This window comes from Lepidochelys kempii, chromosome 2, assembly GCF_965140285.1.
Source record: "Lepidochelys kempii isolate rLepKem1 chromosome 2, rLepKem1.hap1, whole genome shotgun sequence".
Classification (NCBI taxonomy): domain Eukaryota; kingdom Metazoa; phylum Chordata; order Testudines; family Cheloniidae; genus Lepidochelys; species Lepidochelys kempii.
Genome location: NC_136381.1, coordinates 215,844,098 through 215,863,535, shown reverse-complemented (window position 1 = coordinate 215,863,535; position 19,438 = coordinate 215,844,098). Strand labels below are relative to the sequence as shown.

Below are 19,438 nucleotides of genomic sequence, written 5' to 3'. Positions count from 1 at the left end.
AGGCAATTGGAGCTGCTTATTAATTGCACCACATGCGTGGTTAGCACCCACTATGTGTTCAGTGCTGCAAAGTATACAGTAAAAAGACAGCACCTGCTCTGAGGAGCTTACAATCTAAAAGAAAGGTCAGCATCCCTCCTGTAAATCACTCATTGTACTTAACTAATACAAGTCTTGTGGGAGTGCCATAAAATCAACTACTACTCTGAAAGTCCCTGATAGAGACTTTGACACCAATGCAGCAAAGAACATAAGTGCATGGTTAACTTTAAATCACATATTTACAACCATCCACATTCAGCAAAACACTTCAGAAAGTGCTTAATTTTAATCATGTGCTTAACTGTTTTGATTAATCAGGGCCTATATGAATTGGTTGGAAAGTATTAGAGTGCATTATGAAAGAAGTGACAACTTATTACAAATGCCATTCTTTTAAGGGTCTATATCAAAACTGCAACATTATTTTAAAGCATTTATTATTTAAAAGCCATAGCAGTGTGATTGCAATCCTGTTTAGTAATATGTTTTAAAAAGAACATGTGCTTGACCATTTCTACAGATTACTGAGCTTGGATTTAAGCAGCAACATGACAAGATTCAGCAAGTCTAGCTTCATGCAAAATTCATAGGGTAGGGACACATGGCTCTACATTTATGATAAAGCCATGAAGTTAGAAGTAAGCCATCATTCTTTTACCACAACTACTAGCTAATTGCTAATTAAAATAATGTTGATTGCGTTACTTAGTTAACAGCTTTCAGTATGAAATTTCTTTTATACACTTGCAGAATCTTTACAGAGAACTTCCACAGAAAATGCAATAGCTCTTGTAGAGCTGTTTACCCTATCTCTACAGTTTTCTTCTGTTCAGTAGATGTCATTTGGATTCCTTTCATCTGATCCGGCTCTTTGTCACAAAAAGAAAAGGAGTACTTGTGGCACCTTAGAGACTAACCAATTTATTTGAGCATGAGCTTTCGTGAGCTACAGCTCACTTCATCGGATGCATACCGTGGAAACTGCAGCAGACTTTATATACACACAGAGAATATGAAACAATACCTCCTCCCACCCCTCTGTCCTGCTGGTAATAGCTTATCTAAAGTGAGGTATTGTTTCATATTCTCTGTGTGTATATAAAGTCTGCTGCAGTTTCCACGGTATGCATCCGATGAAGTGAGCTGTAGCACTTTAGATAAGCTATTACCAGCAGGACAGTGGGGTGGGAGGAGGTATTGTTTCATATTCTCTGTGTGTATATAAAGTCTGCTGCAGTTTCCATGGTATGCATCCGATGAAATGAGCTGTAGCTCACGAAAGCTCATGCTCAAATAAATTGGTTAGTCTCTAAGGTGCCACAAGTACTCCTTTTCTTTTTGCGAATACAGACTAACACGGCTGTTACTCTGAACTCTTTGTCACAGTCATTCTGTTTCATACCAAATGTTTACTATTCATTGTATACAAATGTTCATTAAAAGCAAAAATTTCTGAATTAAGTGTTATGAGCTTTAGCTAAGCTACCTTGCTGGATTGCCTCTACTGCTCTTTTCTCTATAAACCTATTCCAACACTATTCTGATTTTTTTCTAAACTCATTCCATTCTGAGGTCTGATCTCTCTCAGCTTCCTGACCTCTCCAGTAACTAATTTAATATCGGAGCTGTAAATGTACCAGGCACCCATGGGTCTTGGTCTGCAAACCCTTTTAAAAACATGTTCTGAAATTCAATATGAAGCCATTTTCATATTTTCTGAAGAGTGATATTCTTCCTTTCAGTCCTTTTCCCCTTCGTTTTTTCTTATTTAATTTAATTTTTTTTTATTTGCTTTCTTATCACTCAGTTCATTCCATGAACCATTGTTCATACTTCAATCCACTTCCTTGGCCTATGCTCCCTTACTGTTAAAAGTTCTTTGGAGAAACTCCAGGGACCATGGTGACTTCCCCCAGTACAGGGGAGCCCAACCTATGGCCCGTACACAGCCCACCAGAGCATTTCATAAGGCCCTCAGCCTGCTTCAACACAATATACTAACAGCAGATTAATTAATGGGTTTTTTTTTCTGTTTTCTATCATTCTGATACACATTTTATGCACCGATTTCTTTATTTGTTTTTAAACGGACAATACTGTATATAGGTTGTTTCTATCTAAATACATACAAAACAACCTGAACTTAAAATATATATGGATACAGGTGACTTTAAATCTTATTAAAATATGTAGAATCTGTTGGTACACACAAGGTTGTGCTTAGGTTTACATGACCCTCTTGTGTCATAAGGTTGGGCACCACTGCTCCAGTACACACTTCCCCTTTCCTCTTCCAGCTCTTCCATTTTTCTTCCAAAACAGCAATGCTTTTCTTCCCTCATTGAGGCTCACAATTGCACTTCCAATATCTATTTGCAACCACTGGCATAAAACTGGACTAATGCAGTGGTAAATCAGGCACGCATATTTTAACTCCCTTAACTGCTCTGGTCTCTGTTTTCTGGGATGTCCCAGGTCCTAAACCCAGGCCTGATGGTTCCTAGACAGCCATCACATCCTGGCCTCCATCTAATGTCTGGTAAAACCTGGTGGACCAAGAATCTAGTAGGACTACAGCCTGAGCCAAGGCACCACTCACAGGAACTGGCTCCACCGATTGGCCCAACCTCACTATTTAAGCCAGAAGGAGACACAGGAACTTGTCTGAGCAACCAGGTGATTTCCTTTTGCATTGGACTCTGCTTCTGCCTGTTTCCTACACCCAACACTGTTCCTGCTCTGCTCCTGTCTCAACCCGGCCTTCACTCCTAATCCCACTGTGCTTGCTCCTTGCCTCTCCTCCAGCTCCTTCCTTACATCTTGCTTCAGTCATCAGTTAATAGTCCTGGCTCTGACTTTTGACTCTGGCTTGACCCTTGCCTCTGGCATTTGGTATCTGACCCAGCTTTGATTCCTGACTCCAGTAAATCAGCAATTAACTCTGGTACTGACCCTTGGCTTTGTTTTTCAAACTACATGCCTGCTCCGCCCCCTGGATCTGACTCCTGCTCTGACCACCAGGCTAAACCACCTACATCCTGGTCCATAAAGCCCTGACCCCTTTCCTTACCTATTCAATCCTCTCTCATCCTCGTTAGTGTCATTTTAATAATTTCCCAGCTACTTAAGTGCTTCCCTGGGGAGCATCCAAGTACATGGTTAACTTAAATCATGTACTATCTAAAGTCCTCATCCTTCTCTTGTGACACTCCAGACTATCACTACTTTTTTCCCTTCATTCATTTGAGTTTTCCTTACTTAAGGATACATGGTGCTTCCTTCCAAGCAACCATGACAACACCTATATGCCAAAAATATTCGCTATTAACTAATATTCTGATAAAAGAAAGGAAGCCAAATTCTGCCGTTACCACTGTGAAGAGCCATTGATATAAAAGAGAAATTAAAGGCCGGAGTTGTCCACTCTATCAATTTCATATAGTATTCAATTAATAAAAAAGGAATACTTTTAAATTTCAACAGACAAGCAAAGTCTCAGAATTCCAAGGCTATTCAGTGTGTCTTTCTGGGTAAAACCACATTATCTCTGAATAGACCAGTTAGTGCGTCCTGACCTATTACATTTTTCTAAGTAAATCAATTATCAACAGCTACCATCACAATTACATTCAATCCAAGATATGGCACCTTTATCAGACAACAAATTGTTTTTAAACATGATTCAGTTTCAATATATGCAAGGTTTCATATAAAGTGATCTGACCCTTAAGCAAAAATGAAACTTATTATTTTGTTAACCATATAAAAGAGTACCATATTATATAATATTGGCATTTAATGGCAGTATATTCTTCCAGTATATTCCAAACTGCTTTACTAAGCAATAAATTATATACTACAGTGCAGTGTCTTTCTGCAGACAATCTATAAACTCCCAAAACAGCCAATAAAATTTGCAATGCTGCCAACAGAACTACATAGTGGTACTCCTTAATGTCCCAATAAAACTCTTCCAAAGCAACACAATGAGCAGTTTATTTTCAGTATTTCAAAAACAATGAAAATGCATATAACCGTGAACATATTAAAAATATGACTCAAATTGTTATTTAAATGAATAAGTCAAATTGAATGTGAACAATGGTAGCTTTATTAGCAGAAAGCATAGCCAGAATAAGGCAATCCAGGGCCCTTGTACCACCTTGATATGCGGGATCCATCATGCAGCCCTGCTGCACCCACGCCCCATCACAGAGGCAAAGAAACAGCATAGGGTCTCCTTCTCCCGACACGGGACAGCAACAATTCCCCTCAGGAGCAGCAGGGATGGGAGCTTTGCCCGATTCTTGAGAGGCAGAAGTAGCAGCAGAAGGGCCCACTCAGCAGTAGGATATATCTGTTGAGTGGGTTGGCCAGGATCTATGCACACCTCTCCTCCTGCCACAAACATTCCTCTACTAGGGTGATGTTGATGGGCCTTCCAGCCAGTGGACCCTGCAGTAAACATCTGATGGAGCCAAATAAGGCAGTTCCCACTTCTCAGAGCTATTGTTTCAGGTTGTGTGCTGACTCAAGACAGGACTGTATTGCTTACACTTGGATGGGATACATTTTCAAACATTTCTTCATAACCAAGAGGGCTCACAACTTTAAAAAAAATTAAAGCTGATATTCTGTCATAATTACACAATTCCAGGATTTTTTGTTTGTTTCCTCTCAGCTTGCTGAACTGACATTGTAATTCTTTGTTTGTGCCATCATAATCAATTCCACCGAAAGCAGTTATATTTATCCCCCTGTATCCTCCATGTAGGGAATGAGCAACAGGAACAGACGAACTCTTAAGAAATGAAAGATTTTGCCTGCTTGCATGCAAATGTCCATAAGAAAAAAAAGTAGATAATGAGAAAATAAATGCAAAAAACATGACAGAGGCATAATTAGTTCTCAAATAATGTTTTCTATAATAAGTTGTTGGTTAGGGGTTTTTTTTAAATAGCCAAAGCAATTTATGTTCAAAGGTAGTATCACTTGATGCTGCAACACCTTGGCTGCAGTAGTAGGCAAAGTCCTAGAGGTTTCTTTGGGTTTTCTCTTAGCACATCTGTTCAGACAGACTTCCCTCTCAGCCTAGAATATGGGAAGAGTCCACTGCGCTAATGGATCAAGCCTCAATAAGGGATAGGAAACACCTTTTGTCCTTCAGGATTCTGAGGATATGTCTATGCTTCAATAAAACACCTGCAGCTTGCCCGGCTTAGCTGGATCAGGCTCACGGGGTTTTGGCTGCTGGGGCTATAAAATTGCAGTGTAGGCATTTGGGCTTGGGCTATAGCTTGGACTCAGGAAGGAGGGTCCCAGCACACAGGCTCCAGCCTGAGCACAAACATCTAGACTGTAAATTTGATAGCCCCACAGCCTGAGCCCTGCAAGCCCAAATCAGCTGACAAGGGCGAGCCGTGAGTGTTTTATTGCTTTGTAGATCAGTGATTCCCAAACTGGGGTTCATGAACCCCTGGGGATTTGTGAAATGTTACAGGAGGTTCGCGGGAAAAAATTCCCTAATGGCAGACAAAGCAGTCCGTAGAGACCCCAGGCAGCACGGGGCCAGCAGCCCGGAGCTCCTGGACTTGCAAGAGCTAAGCAGATCAAAGCACACCTATCTATCACACTGAGGAGATTTAAACTTCAAGACTCCTTTTAAGAAATGGAAAGGGAGGTGGATATTTTTTGCTGTTTTAAAAATTAAATAGGCAGCTAGTATTGTTTTTAAAATGACTATGAAGAACAAGTTTAAGCTTTGTTGTAACGTGAGTTGTTTGCCTGGACTGCTCCAGACCTGAATGCTTGTGTAGGAGGAACTCTTTGAATTGGCTTCTTAAATATCTTTATGCTGTTTCACATCTGATACTCCTTGATGAAACATAGGAGCCTTGTCTTAAAACAGGCTCATTCAAAGTGATACAAGCTACGAAAGTGAGATCTTGGAAAAGTGTTGCCATTTTCATAATGTAATAATAATAAATAATAAATAGTGTGTAATAAGCATGTCATAAGAAATAAATTTTATATTTCCAAGATCACTGCTTTTATAATTTATACTCAGGTAAGGGAGAAAATCTCTGGAAATATTCATTTTTAGGATGGGGTTCGCGAGACGACATTTTATTGAAGGGTTTCACAGGTTGTTAAAGTTACTGAACCACTGGTGTAGATATACCCTGAGACATGGTAAGAAACAATACCAGCTTTTAAGGCCTGTTAATCTCAAAACCAGAGAACCCCTGATCCAGAAGAGCTAGAAATATCAGCACTCGTTTCCTCTTTCTCTCTCTTTTTTTTAGGAAGTTTCTAGAAGTGTTCCTGCCAAAGATATAGAATCATAGAATATCAGGGTTGGAAGGGACCTTAGGAGCTCATCTAGTCCAACCCCCTGCTCAAAGCAGGACCAATCCCCAATTTTTGCTGCAGATCCCTAAATGGCCCCCTCAAGGATTGAACTCAAACCCTGGGTTTAGCAGGCCAATGCTCAAACCACTGAGCTATCCCTCTCTTGAAGATATAAAATTTATTAAAACCAATTTCCAGGACTAAAAGTTTGTCACTGTGATTTTCCCTAAAGATTATAGGTTATTCATACTCCCCCCATTATTGCCATTTAGGGCTGGGATTTGAGGACCTGTGGCTTTGCTATTTTTAGTACTGCTAGATCAATTTGCAGCACTGACTCAGCTGCCACTGATGGCACTAGGGTGGTAGCAAGCTCCCTCCCAACTGGGTGCCTGAGCAGCCACTGTGCCCTTTGGTCACAAAGAGAGCAGCTCAGGAGCAAGACATGCTGTATGATTCAGGAGAGCAAGATCAGCCTAAGAGCAAGGCACTGTTTTCTAATCCTGCTTCTGGAATTAAACAAAAGGCCATATTTTAGGATGATTAAATCAATGACAAATCTCCCACTGATGCCCTAGTTTCCCCTTCTGAAAATGAGGATTCTAATACCTAGCTCACAAAAATGAGATGTCCCATTGAGCACTGACCCTCCCAAACCAGTCCTGCACATAGTGATGTGATCACAATGGAGAGTTACATCACCCCAGCTTCACTGACATTTCTCACTACCCTAACCATCCAGGCTGCTATTGTTATTAATAATATAGCATCACACATGCACCTGGCACTTTAAAAGCACTCAAGGAGGCAAGGTCTCTCCTTTTGGACTAGGGGCCTGATCCTGCACACAGAATACCCACCAACTTCAATAAGAGCTTTTCATGTGCAGATCTTGCCGTTTCAAGAATACAGTCCTGATCCAAATTCCTCTTTTATTCAATGGAAACACTGCCCTTGATTTTAACAGGAACTGGATCACTCAGTTGGACTAAGAAATAAAGAAACAAACAGTAAAAGGTTCAGGAGCAAAGAGAACAAAGACAGGGGCAAAGAGGTGATCACTTGTGAAGGTTTAATAGGAAGAGGTATACCTTGGTCTTCTACTCCGTGAGTTATAACTTGTACGCATTTCTCTACGCTTTGCTCTTCAGGATTTGGCATCTACTCTATTTTCATAATCATAACATGTTCAGAGAATAGTTTTTTTTAATTTTTCTTTTATCTTCAGTGTTCTAAAACCAATAAAGGACAAACCCCCCACAACCTTCCACTACCCCTTCTTCATAAGAGTAGCAGCTATGAGAATTTAACTTGATCAGACTGGAGGAGACAAAAGAATAATTATAATCTGGAACAATTATTATTTTTTAAAAGTCATTAGCTACTGAAGAGACAAATCTGAATTAAAATGTACTTTCACTTCCACAAATTCACTTTCCTTCTCTTTAAATGAAAGTTTGTGTTGCTCCACAAATAGACTTTTGAAGCAGAAAATTAATTAAAAATGGAGACTGTAATGATCTTGGGGTTCATTAAATAACAAACTAGTGAATGAGAAAGAATAAAACTTTAATAAAACAAACTGGAGAGCATCTCTGGTGACCTCAGCCATGGGGTGTCCCCAGCGCCCACCTTCAGGGCACATCTCCAAATTCCTATGTTCAGAATACTGTCCTTATGAGGGAGCATCTCTAAATTATAATCTTCTACAAACATCTCTCTACAGACACCAGGAGAAGGAAAGATCTTAAACTGGAAATAAAGTGTTGTCTCCACATTGGGAATTTCTGTAGCTACTCTTAGTCTATTTGTTTTTGTAGTGCGGAAAGGAGGCGTTCAAAACTGTGAAAGTCACTGGCCCTGCATGACATCATCCACTAAAAAAATTTTAATAGATAGTACAGAAAGCATTATTTTAATCTGATACCACATTCCTTCCACTATATTGCAATGACGGCAATCCCCAATGTGCTACTTATATAGGTCCTATCCACAGTTGGATTCTAAGGACATGACAGCTATAATCATATTTAAACATAGTAGTTGAGAGATGTACACTTATTTCCAACTTCTGGGTAACTTTAAGTGACATTTCTTGTGATTGTGAGCAAATGAGGAGGAATCTGGGTGAATACTCTCCTTTACCCTCAATCCACACTAATAGAAACTGGGAAAGTCCTTAAGGCTTAGTCCTTGAGGAAGCAGGGCCTTTGTTTTAGGGACTACATTCACTGAGCTATCAGTCCTCACCTCTAACAAAGCTAGGATCAAGCTATAAACTAGACCTAGGTGAAATTTTTCATTCAAAGCTTTTTTTCAGTGAGCAAGACAGTTCAGGTCAACTGAAACATTCTGAAAATGCATGTCAATTTCACCAAATTTTTTACATTTAAAAAAATCTAAATGTTTTGTTTCAACCATTTTGAAATGAAATGTTTTGATTTTTTCTATTTGTCAAAATTTCTTTCAATTATATTTAAAAAATATTAAAAAATTGATATTGAAATGAAATGCTGAAGTGCTTTAAAAGGTTTCTTTCAATCTCCTGGTGCATGTAATACACTACCAAATATCTAAAAGGGTTTAGTGTACCATACCAGTTACGCCAACACACTGCAGTTAAAATAGTCTAAAGCATGATTTTATATTATTGTTCTCAGCCAAAAAAAAAAAAAAACACCCTCCCAAAAAAAAAAAAAAAAAAAACCCTGTTCACCCTGTTTTGCTGTGGAAGCATTAGCCTGATCTCAGTGAGGATTGGTAAAAGTGTCTGACTGTCCTATCAATCACTAATGGCTTGATCCAAAATCCATTGACCTCAATGGGCTTTGAATCAGGCCCCAAAGGAGTACTATATGCATTAGCACTAACTGAAATAAAAACTGTAAATGTTATCTTTCTCGATTACAAACTACTATACCTGTTAAGAGTTTTCAGAAAAGTTAAAATTATATATAACATAATTTAGTTAAGATTTTAGAAAATTAAGCTTATACATCAAATTAAATGCAAGAAACTGCAAATGCTAATCCCATGTCATAGTCTGTGGCTGGCAAGTGAATCACTGATATATTTTATAATTTTCATAAATAACATCTCAAAAATATGATGTTATTCATAAAAATGTTTAACATGCCGTTTGAAAAAAAAAACAATTGGAGCTTGTTTAACCCTTTCTCAGTTCCCATGGAGATATTACAGTATCCAATATGTGTTTTCATTTCATATTACAAATATTATTGTGGATCCAAAAGCACGTAGCTCTGGCACTATTAATTTGATTCTTGTGCTGACTGACTCCCTAGAACTCTCACTGTGGCAGTCAGCATTGTTCTAACTATATATATATAGCGGTAATAAAACCCTTTAATATATATATTGTATCATTCCTTATTACTGTTACAATATTACATCTGCCAGCTCATCTAGACTGTCAAAATATTTGTGTATGTTTCTATTCTTATTCCTTCAGTAACTGTTAAATCCATAAGCCCAAACATTCACCTTGTTTAAAGCTCAGTTCTTTTACAATTTTTATCCTTCTGAGAGTGGTATTTGGTACAAGACTCATATTTAGTGTGCACTGGAAACATATCCTGTAATCTATTTCTGCCATAAAATATCTCCTCCTCTTTTCTCAACATTAGTTTTACTATTTTCAGTAGTTGGATTCTGAGTGAAATGGTTCAAACCCAGTCAAAGTTGTGAGATACTGTGAAAATATTGTACCGGATATTTAAGTAGTGTTTCTTATGAAGCTACACATTTTAAATTAAGAACTCTTGAGCACACTTTGAAAAATGTTCTTACCAGTGTCCTCATCCAGTGAGAACACTTTCACCTGGTTAGAGTTTCAAACCAAGGGTTGTATCTGGCAGACCCAATACTCTCTTGAATAAATTATCTTTACTGTGTGAGAACTTTTATTACTGATACAAAGCACCTGGAAGACATAACATCCTTTTGTTCCATACAACCTCAGATTGGGTAAAATAATTTACTTTATAAAATCCTAGTCCTCCCACTAAGGCATGCTAACAGATTCCACTGAAAACAACAGGAGTCACACACATTCCTATTTTCAACACTTTCAAATCCCTACTGTATCTTCATGTGTCTCAACACTGGAAACCATCCTCCTGGTAAAGAACCGGATATGCTCCTTTTAAAATGAATCAATATTTCCCTGCATCCACCAGAAGCTAATGCAATAGTACAAGCCAAAATGCTTGTTTCACTGATGGCTGAGCATGCTCTCTCTACACCACTTCCAAATCCTACATGCCTGTGAAGTGAAACAGTAAGCTTAACACCACATGGCAGGCAAATTGGCTTCCAGATAGTCCACAGTCCTTTTGGCAGAGGTGTTTCATACCCCATCCATGAATAATCAGTATAGGTAGATCTTCCCAAACTGAAAACCCTCTATGTTCATAAAAAACTTTTTAAGCCATCTATGCTAAAAAGATAATTTACTTAGAAACCAAATCTTTGGGGACAAAGTCTAATTCAAGCTCTTACATGGTAATGAATAAAAAATAAATACAATTCAGTCACCGTAGAATACAAATTTAACATGCCATCATACAGCCTCAGGACAATCTTTTGTGTTACATTTCAATTTGAATTAGACTTAATGTTGAATTAACAGTGAAATTATGTAGAAAATTTCAAACAATAAGTACTTACATTCTGCATACTTCTGAAGCTGAGAAAATTCTGAAGGACTGAGGTTAACCCACTTCTCCCGGTTCATCATATTGGCGATAAGGCTCCTTATTAAATATCAGAAAAATGTGCCATTTGACCCAGGTGTTAGTCGCTTGCAAATTCCACGTAGTTTGGTAGTTTCAATTCACAGTGCTTAGAGAGTTTATGAGACATAGAATCAGTCTATATACAATGTTTGATGGTATAAACTGTTTTGAATATGTGGCTTCAATGACGAATTACAGCACTGTTAAAAGAAGAGGGGAAAATAATTAAAATATACATACCAAGTACAAAATTGGTACAACTTTTGCTAATAATGATGAGATTAATAGTTGTTCAAATATATTAATATTCTAAAATTACTACTATTCTATTTGTATTTCCAAATCTCATTTTTCAGTAGCTATGTAAATGCTAATTAATTTTTAAAATTATGATTATAATTAGGGTTTTAATCTTCATATGCCATCTCTAAAAAAACAATTGTTAGTATAAACATAGTTACACTACGATGGTTCAATTCAGGCAACAGGATAAAACTACTGCCCAGTCTCAATCCAACTTTATGCAGTTTTCATCCCAATCAGACAGGATGGCATGCTTACTAATGGGGGGTACACTGGATGGGTAACAGTAGTATTAATTGAGAGAGTCGGGCTAAGGTAATGATGAAGATGGAATTTAGACAGAAGAAGACCACTCTTTCCCTTTCATCATGTCAAAGAAGAAGAGGAAAATGAAAGGAAGGACAACATCAGGAGAGGTTGGTGCACTAGAAAAGAAAGACAAACAAATGTATCTAACAACAGACAGCATCTCTTTTCAGTCTCAGATTTGATTACTGTATCTGGGTAAACCAATTCAGAAATCAAGAAGAGAAATGAGCAAGAGGGTAGGTCTAATTCACCTAATGTAAGATAATTTTTTTAAAAGTAAGGGTCATTCCTAAATTAAGTTATTTTTATACATTGGTGCAACACCATATCACCTTGAAAAATTTTGAATCCTGAATTACACTGCAGAATGTCTGATCACATTTAGGGCTTGTCTACACTACAAAGTTAAGTCCACAAAAGGCAGCTTACATAAACCTAACTATGGAGGTGTACACACTACAATGTTCCTCCCACCACTTTAACTTGCCTGATACGCTGACCTAACAAAACCATCTCAAGGAGAGGTGCAGAGCTTAAGGTAACATGGTTAGAGCGACACAGTGTCAGTGTAGACACTGCATTGCTTATGTTGCCCTAAGTGGCCTCCAGGAGGTATCCCACAATGCCCACTGAGACTGCTCCGATCACCGTTTTGAACTCTACTGCCCTGCAGCCAGGTACACATGTAGACGGCTCTCTCTTTTAAAGCCCCAGGAAGTTTTGAAATTGCTCTTCCTGTTTGCTCAGTGTGAAGAGCTCACATGGCAGGCTCAGCTGGGCAGTAGCTGGCTCCATGCAACAAACAGGCTCCTGCCTGGAGTACCCGGGTGGTAGTGGTGGATCTGCTGAGTTTGTGGGGAGAAGATGCTTTGCAGGCACAGCTCCACTCCAGCTGCGGGAACTTGCTCAGGGCATGGAAGAGAAGGACGACGATAGGAACACGCAGCAGTGCTATGTAAAAAACAAAAACAAAAAAACAAACCCAAAGAGCTGCAACAGTGATAGCAGAAGGCAAGGGAAGCAAATAGTCACTCCAGTGTTGAGCTGCAGACAAGCTGCTTCTACAAGGAGGGGACTGGGGTCAGGTGTTGGTATATGGGTTGGTATATGGATGGGGGCTCTGGGGGAAGATAGAAGTTGGGGTCAGGGTGGTGGTATGGGAGGGAAATGGGGAGGAGCAGTCAGGGTGGGGGCCAGGGTGCTTAGCCTCAGGTAGTGCGAAAAGGGGGCATGGTTTTAAGGAAGAATGAAAAAAAAAAAAGAAAACAGATTTAAAACTTCCCCTGGAACAAGTAAAAATGGATACCACTGGCATTCACTTTTTCATATAGATGTAAACTGCACAGTGTTTAATTATTGATGGAGGGTGGGAAATTGGTACAATTTTTGTACACCTACTGTACATTATTCATTAAAGAAGAGAGATTTACTTATCCTGAGGAAAGTTTTTGTGTTAAAACAAAATCCAGTTTAGAAGATATTTTTAATTTAGTAAACATGATACCTTAAAATAAATTGCAGCATTACATGACTCTGTACAGTGTTATTAAAAGTGAGTCAGTGTCATGTGGAGAGATACTGTATTTCCATTGTATTGCACATATTCAGAATTGGAATGAACTTTTGTTATCTGGACAACATGACTCGGATCTCTACCTCCACAATGATCACAGTGGTCTCTCACCTCTTTCAAAGGAAGGAAGGAAGGAGACTGAAAAGCAACCAGATGTCAGAAAAAAACTGAACCAGTGCCTCCAGTTTCAAGAATCTCTGTCTTCCCACTACACCTGTGGTTACATTTGCTCTGATATACTCTTTGGAATCTATTGCCTCAGTTCTCTATTGGAGTGGTAGTACTGAAATATATTTACAACAGAATTCATCAGAGCTAGTAGCTGCAGAGAAATCATAAGGATTTATTCCCCTTTGCTTTCTCTTTGCATAAGTGCACATGTCCTGATATAGGATCGTAGGGAGGGAGGAGGAGAGAAGTGTACTGCATGTGAGTTACAACACTCAACAACAAATCATTAGATAAAAATGTAAATAATCTCTATCTGAAACAAATTTGTGTGTTTGAGGTTTGTTTTAATTCTGACTGAAACATTCTTCAATCATACAAAGCTTAATTAGAAAAGAAAAAGCATTCCAGAATCCAGAACCTCCCGACATTCTTCCGCTCCCCCATTCCATGCATCTTCCAGGGCTGAACCAGTACCCAAGGCACTCCACCCCGCAGGAGATTAAACACAATGGACAGCCACACCTAGCTGTGAGCGCCTTGTTGGTGTATGTGCTTGTGAACTCCCTGTTCCCTCCCCTTTAAAGATACCTTCCTCTGCATGTATGAAGTTTACCTCAGAATTACATAGGTATGTTTGCATGGGTGTGAAATTTAAAAAAAAATTACTTATGAAAACTGAATTTATCTTTATTATTCTCCATCACATGGTGGCTGCTGATTACATTCACTGGACAATAGCAATAGGTGCATGTGCATTGTTATAGTCAGGCACACACAGCCATCATTACAAGGTTCATAGCATGGTGCAAACAAACAACGTCAGGCTCAGGTCAGAAACACACATTACTGTGGCTCATTATTAAAATGCTCCTTCAAGGCCCCCTCAGCCGAATAGCCCCCCATTGATCTCCTCTTATATCCCTGTGGTCATAATGCACAGCACAATACTGAAGAGCAGTGCAGGATCCATGCTTTGTGATAGAGATGGCTGGCTTGCAGGTAACCAGGGCAGTTGAAAAGCAGCTGGATGCCCATGGAATGATGGGATTGAGAAACCTGCATCATGAGATCCTGAACCTGCCCCCATGAGGCATTGCAAACGCTTCCCAAAACAGCCTGCAGCCAGTTGAAAAGTGGAATACCTTCTCACCATGCACTACTCTCTGTATCCATGCAACAGCTACTACTGTGGATGCGCTCTGCCAAAACAAGGAGCGTAGTTCAGACATGCAACCCCGGTTTAATTACGGCGTCAGCGTAACTTAAGTTGACTTAACTTTGTAGTGTAGTCAAGGCCTTAGTGTCACCTAAATGGCAAACTGTGTAGCACTATGATATCATAGAATAACAACCAGGTAACAATGTCTGTCCCTTTGTTACACAAGTGATCAAAATGTATTGACTGATGCATAAGTGATTTACTTTATGGGTATCTAAGAATAAGTATGTTAATAGCCCTAAACATGCTAATTTTCTATCTCGGGAAAGTTAGAAAAATAAGAACAAATGCCAAGAAGCTACTGTCTAAATAGCATAAAAAGGTGTTTTGTTTTCAATTGAATTGTTTTTCCACCTGTGCTCAAGAAACAATGGTGCAAATAATCACTTTGTATGGAAAAATATTCAGGAGAATAAACATGCTCTAGAAACGGCAGAAGTTTATCTATGGGCAGTTTCTTTTGTCTCTCAGGTTGGAAAGCAACCATGGGTAGAGGGTATCTGTGCAGATTCTGGACTCTTCCAGAGATGGCTGGGAAATCTATACGAAATGCAGGATCCTCTCCCCAAAAGTATCATGGTTCTCTTCATAGCCATGCTGCCACTGGCTGACTCCTTAGCCACCCCAACCAGTTCACCATACAGAGGAGTTAATGCTCCAGCAACATTTACTCAAACATGGACTTCCCATCAGAAACCAGCCATGTCCAGGGGAACTTTGCTGCTGAGTGCATTTACTCCTTGGTCATGTTCCTTGCTGTCATAAATATAAAGGGAAGGGTAAACACCTTTAAAATCCCTCCTGGCCAGAGGAAAAATCCTCTCACCTGTAAAGGGTTAAGAAGCTAGGATAACCTCACTGGCACCTGACCAAAATGACCAGTGAGGAGACAAGATACTTTCAAAAGCTGGGGGGAGGGAAAAAACAAAGAATTTGTCTGTGTGATGCTTTTGCTGGGGTCAGAACAGGAACAGAGTCTTAGAATTTAGTAAGTAATCTAGCTAGATTGCGTTAGATTATGGATTTCTTTAAATGGCTGAGAAATTAAGTTGTGCTGAATAGAATGGATATTCCTGTCTGTGTGTCTTTTTGTAACTTAAGGTTTTGCTTGAGGGATTCTCTATGTTTTGAATCTAATTACCCTGTAAGGTATTTACCATCCTGATTTTACAGAGGTGATTCTTTTTATTGTTACTTCTTTTTTACTGTTTCTCCTATTAAAATTCTTCTTGTAAGACCTGAATGCTTTTTTTCATTGTTCTTCAGATCCAAGGGTTTGGGTCTGTGGTCACCTATGCAAATTGGTGAGGATTTTTACCAAACCTTCCCCAGGAAGTGGGGTGCAAGGGTTGGGAGGATTTTGGGGGGAAAGACGTTTCCAAACAACACTTTCCTAATAAAATAAACCCAGATAAACGTTTGGTGGTGGCAGTGGAAGTCCAAGGGCAAAGGGTAAAATAATTTGTACCTTGGGGAAGTTTTAACCTAAGCTGATAAAAGTAAGCTTAGGAGGTTTTCATGCAGGTCCCCACATCTGTACCCTAGAGTTCAGAGTGGGGAAGGAACCTTGACACCTGCCCATCAAAATAGACCCATTAATCATTTGGAATTTCAGCAGAGGGTGGCGGGAAAGGGAAGTGGGGGACACATGCCACAGTGACACACATGGGTGGGCAGGATCGAACCTGGGACCTCTGGAGCTTAGTGCATGGGTCTACTGCATGAGCTAAAAGGCAACTGGCTGTCAGCTAAGGCTATAGAGCAGACTCAATCTCATTCTCTCTCACAGTGGTCTCACTGCCACTAGATAGTACAGAACACCACACCCAGGAGGTATATGGGTTACATTCACACCCATGACAATATGCAATGGAAGATCAAGACAAGCGCAAAACCAACACTATCCAGAACTGAGGCAGACTGGAGTAGAATATGCCCACAGGGTGCAGCTATTGATGCCAAATACTTAATATCCTAGTCCTGAGTTCCTCGGTAGAACATTTTCAGAAACAAAGTATTAGCAATATTGATTATATTGACATGCCTGCTTTTTGAAGCATTAGCCAGTTTAAATCCTGCACAACACACTATACACAGCATAGTCTGAAGAGCCAAAGAAAACTAATTACAGTGAACAAAGGCTAGCAGTGCTAAGAAAAAAAGAACTAGTAGCTACTACAGTAGTGAAAGTTGAAGGAATTGTTCATGCAAGCAAACAATATGAATTTCAATATGTTCAAATATAAAGCTGTATCTAAGAATAAAGAATGTAGGCAATGCTTATACAGAATCGAGATGCTATCCTGAGAAGCAGTGACCAAAAAAAAAACCTTGGTGGTGGGGGGTGTAAAATCAGGGTGGATAATAGCTGAATATGAGCACCCAGAGCAACACTGGGGCAAAAAGGTGAATGTGATCCTGAGATGTATAAACAGGGCAATCTTGGCCAGGAGTAGAGAGAGAAAATTTAGGCTTGGACAGATCTAAATTAAATCGATAGCTGTCGGTAAATGTCGATTTCCACTAACACACTGAAATCGACAAAAACAATATCCATCAGCAGCAGCTGGTGGAAATGTAGCCTCCTCTCACACATGGCTTCTGCCGGGATTGCATTCCCCCAACCTTGTAGCAGAGCAAGGAGCCCTCTGCAGCCTTGCAAGGCTGTGACAGCAGAGCTGCAGAGGGCTCTCTGCATGACCATGGGGCTGGTGACACTGGATCCATGCAGATGTAAGGAAGGCTGCGATCCTGATAGGGCAGAGCAGAGACTGCTGGACCAGGGCAGAGCGGAGGACGAGCTCCCATCCATAGGGAGCTGAATGGCTAGGACAGGGGCGGGCAAACTTTTTGGCCTGAGGGCCACATCAGGTTTCCAAAATTGTATGGAGGGCTGTTTAGGGGAGGCTGTGCCTCCCCAAACAGCCAGGCGTGGCCCGGCCCTCGACCCCTATCCAACCGCCCCTGCTTCTCGCCCCCGATGGCCCCCCCGGGACTCCTACTCCATCCAAACCCGCCCCACTCATTCGCTGTCCCCTGACAGCCCCCTCGGGACTCCTGCCCCATCCACCACCCTCTGCTCCCTGTCCTCTGAGTGCCCTCAGACCCCCCCCGCCCCTGACTGCCCCCCCACCCCATCCAACCCCTCCTCTCCTTCCTGACTGCCCTCCTGGGACCCCTGATCCCATTCAACCACCCTGTTTCCTGCCCTCTGACTGCCCAAACCCCTATCCACACCCCCGGCCCCTGAACACCCCCCTCGAACTCTCCTGCCCTCTCTCCAACCCCCCGCCCCCTTCCCGCGCTGCCTGAAGCACTGGTGGCTGGCAGCACTACAGCCGTACAGCTCAGAGCACCGGGTCAGGCCAGGGCCCTGCAGCTGCGCTGCCCCAGGAGCTCACAGCCCCCACACCCAAAGCATTGAGCCAGCGACGCAGTGAGCTGAGGCTGCATGGGAGGGGGAATATCAGGGGAGGGGCCGGAGGGGCCCATGGGCTGGATGTGGCCTACGGGCTGTAGTTTGCCCACTTCTGGGCTAGGACCAGAGCCTTCCCCATACTTTGCACTGCAGGGATCGGGTGTCACTAGCCCTGCAGCCATGTGGGGAGCCCTCTGCAGCTCCACTGTCACAACCCTCACTCATTCACCAGCCAGGAGTGGGAGGGTAGGACATCCCTGGGCAGGAACTGTTCAGCAGGAGGGTGGCCTCCCTTGTGGCTGGGGGACCATCCTCTTAGCATCATAGAAGATTAGGGTTGGAAGAGACTTTAGGAGATCATCTAGTCTAGTCTTCTTTGCAGCCCTGGCCAGGAGTCTCTGATCTACTGGACCAGGACCGCAGCCTCCCACAAGCAAAACTTTAAACAAAAAAAATATTTTTTTTAAATCTATATTAATCACCAATTTTTATATGTAACACCTCTGTATTTTGCACTGGTGAAACCACTACGGGAATACATTGTATAGTTTTGGTGTCCACAATTCAAGAATGATGTGGAAAAATTGGGGAGGAAGAGGATTCAGCGAAGAGCCAAGAGAATCATTAAAAGGATGGGAAAACATGCCTTATAGTGAAAGACTCAAGGAGATCAATCTATTTAGCTTAACAACGAGAAGGTGAAGAGTTGGCTTCATCAGTTTCTAACTACTTACATGGAAAATAGAAAAAAAACCTCTTCAATCTAGCAGACACAAGTCAAAACAAGGTCCAGTCACTGGAAGTAGAAGCTAGACAGATTCAGATTAGAAATAAGGCATACATTGCTAATAGTAAGGGGTAATTAACTAGTGGAACAACTTAGAAAGGGTTGTGGTGAATTCTCTATCACTGGAAATTTTTTAAATCAAGATTGTCTGTTTCTCTGAAAGATATACTCCAGTACAAACAGGAACTAATTTGGGAAAGTCCTATGGCCTATGTTATGTTCACAATGGTCCCTCCTGGCTTTATAAATCGATGAATCTAAGAAATATAGATTATTGATATGGACATGGAAACAAAGAGATACAAAGCTCATCGTATGGTTAAACGTGGAGGCGGCAACTTTATTTAAACCAAGTTAGGTTAGCCACCCCAAACTACATGGCACAGTTGTTCCAGTGTGGTTCTCAGTGAGTACCAATGTCTGTGGTACTGCCAACCTGAGAGCACATATGAGGGCCAGGTCCCTATGTCGCCATCCAATCAACCAAGGGATCCTGACTGGAAACCAG

The 19,438-nt window shown here is 40.8% G+C and overlaps 1 protein-coding gene across 2 annotated transcripts in view; it reads right to left on the bottom strand.

The window, feature by feature from the left end:
- The window catches only part of DGKB (diacylglycerol kinase beta), a 452,380-nt gene extending 439,682 nt beyond the window's left edge, over positions 1 to 12,698 (bottom strand). For both annotated transcript variants that reach the window (XM_073333808.2, XM_073333809.2), the window contains exons 1-2: positions 12,586 to 12,698; positions 11,083 to 11,350 (exon numbers count right to left, since the gene is read on the bottom strand). In XM_073333808.2, the coding sequence (XP_073189909.1) occupies positions 11,083 to 11,152 (70 nt within the window). In that variant the 5' untranslated portion in view covers positions 11,153 to 11,350; positions 12,586 to 12,698. The remainder of the gene's footprint in view (positions 1 to 11,082; positions 11,351 to 12,585) is intronic.
- Between the last annotated feature and the right edge of the window lie 6,740 nt (positions 12,699 to 19,438).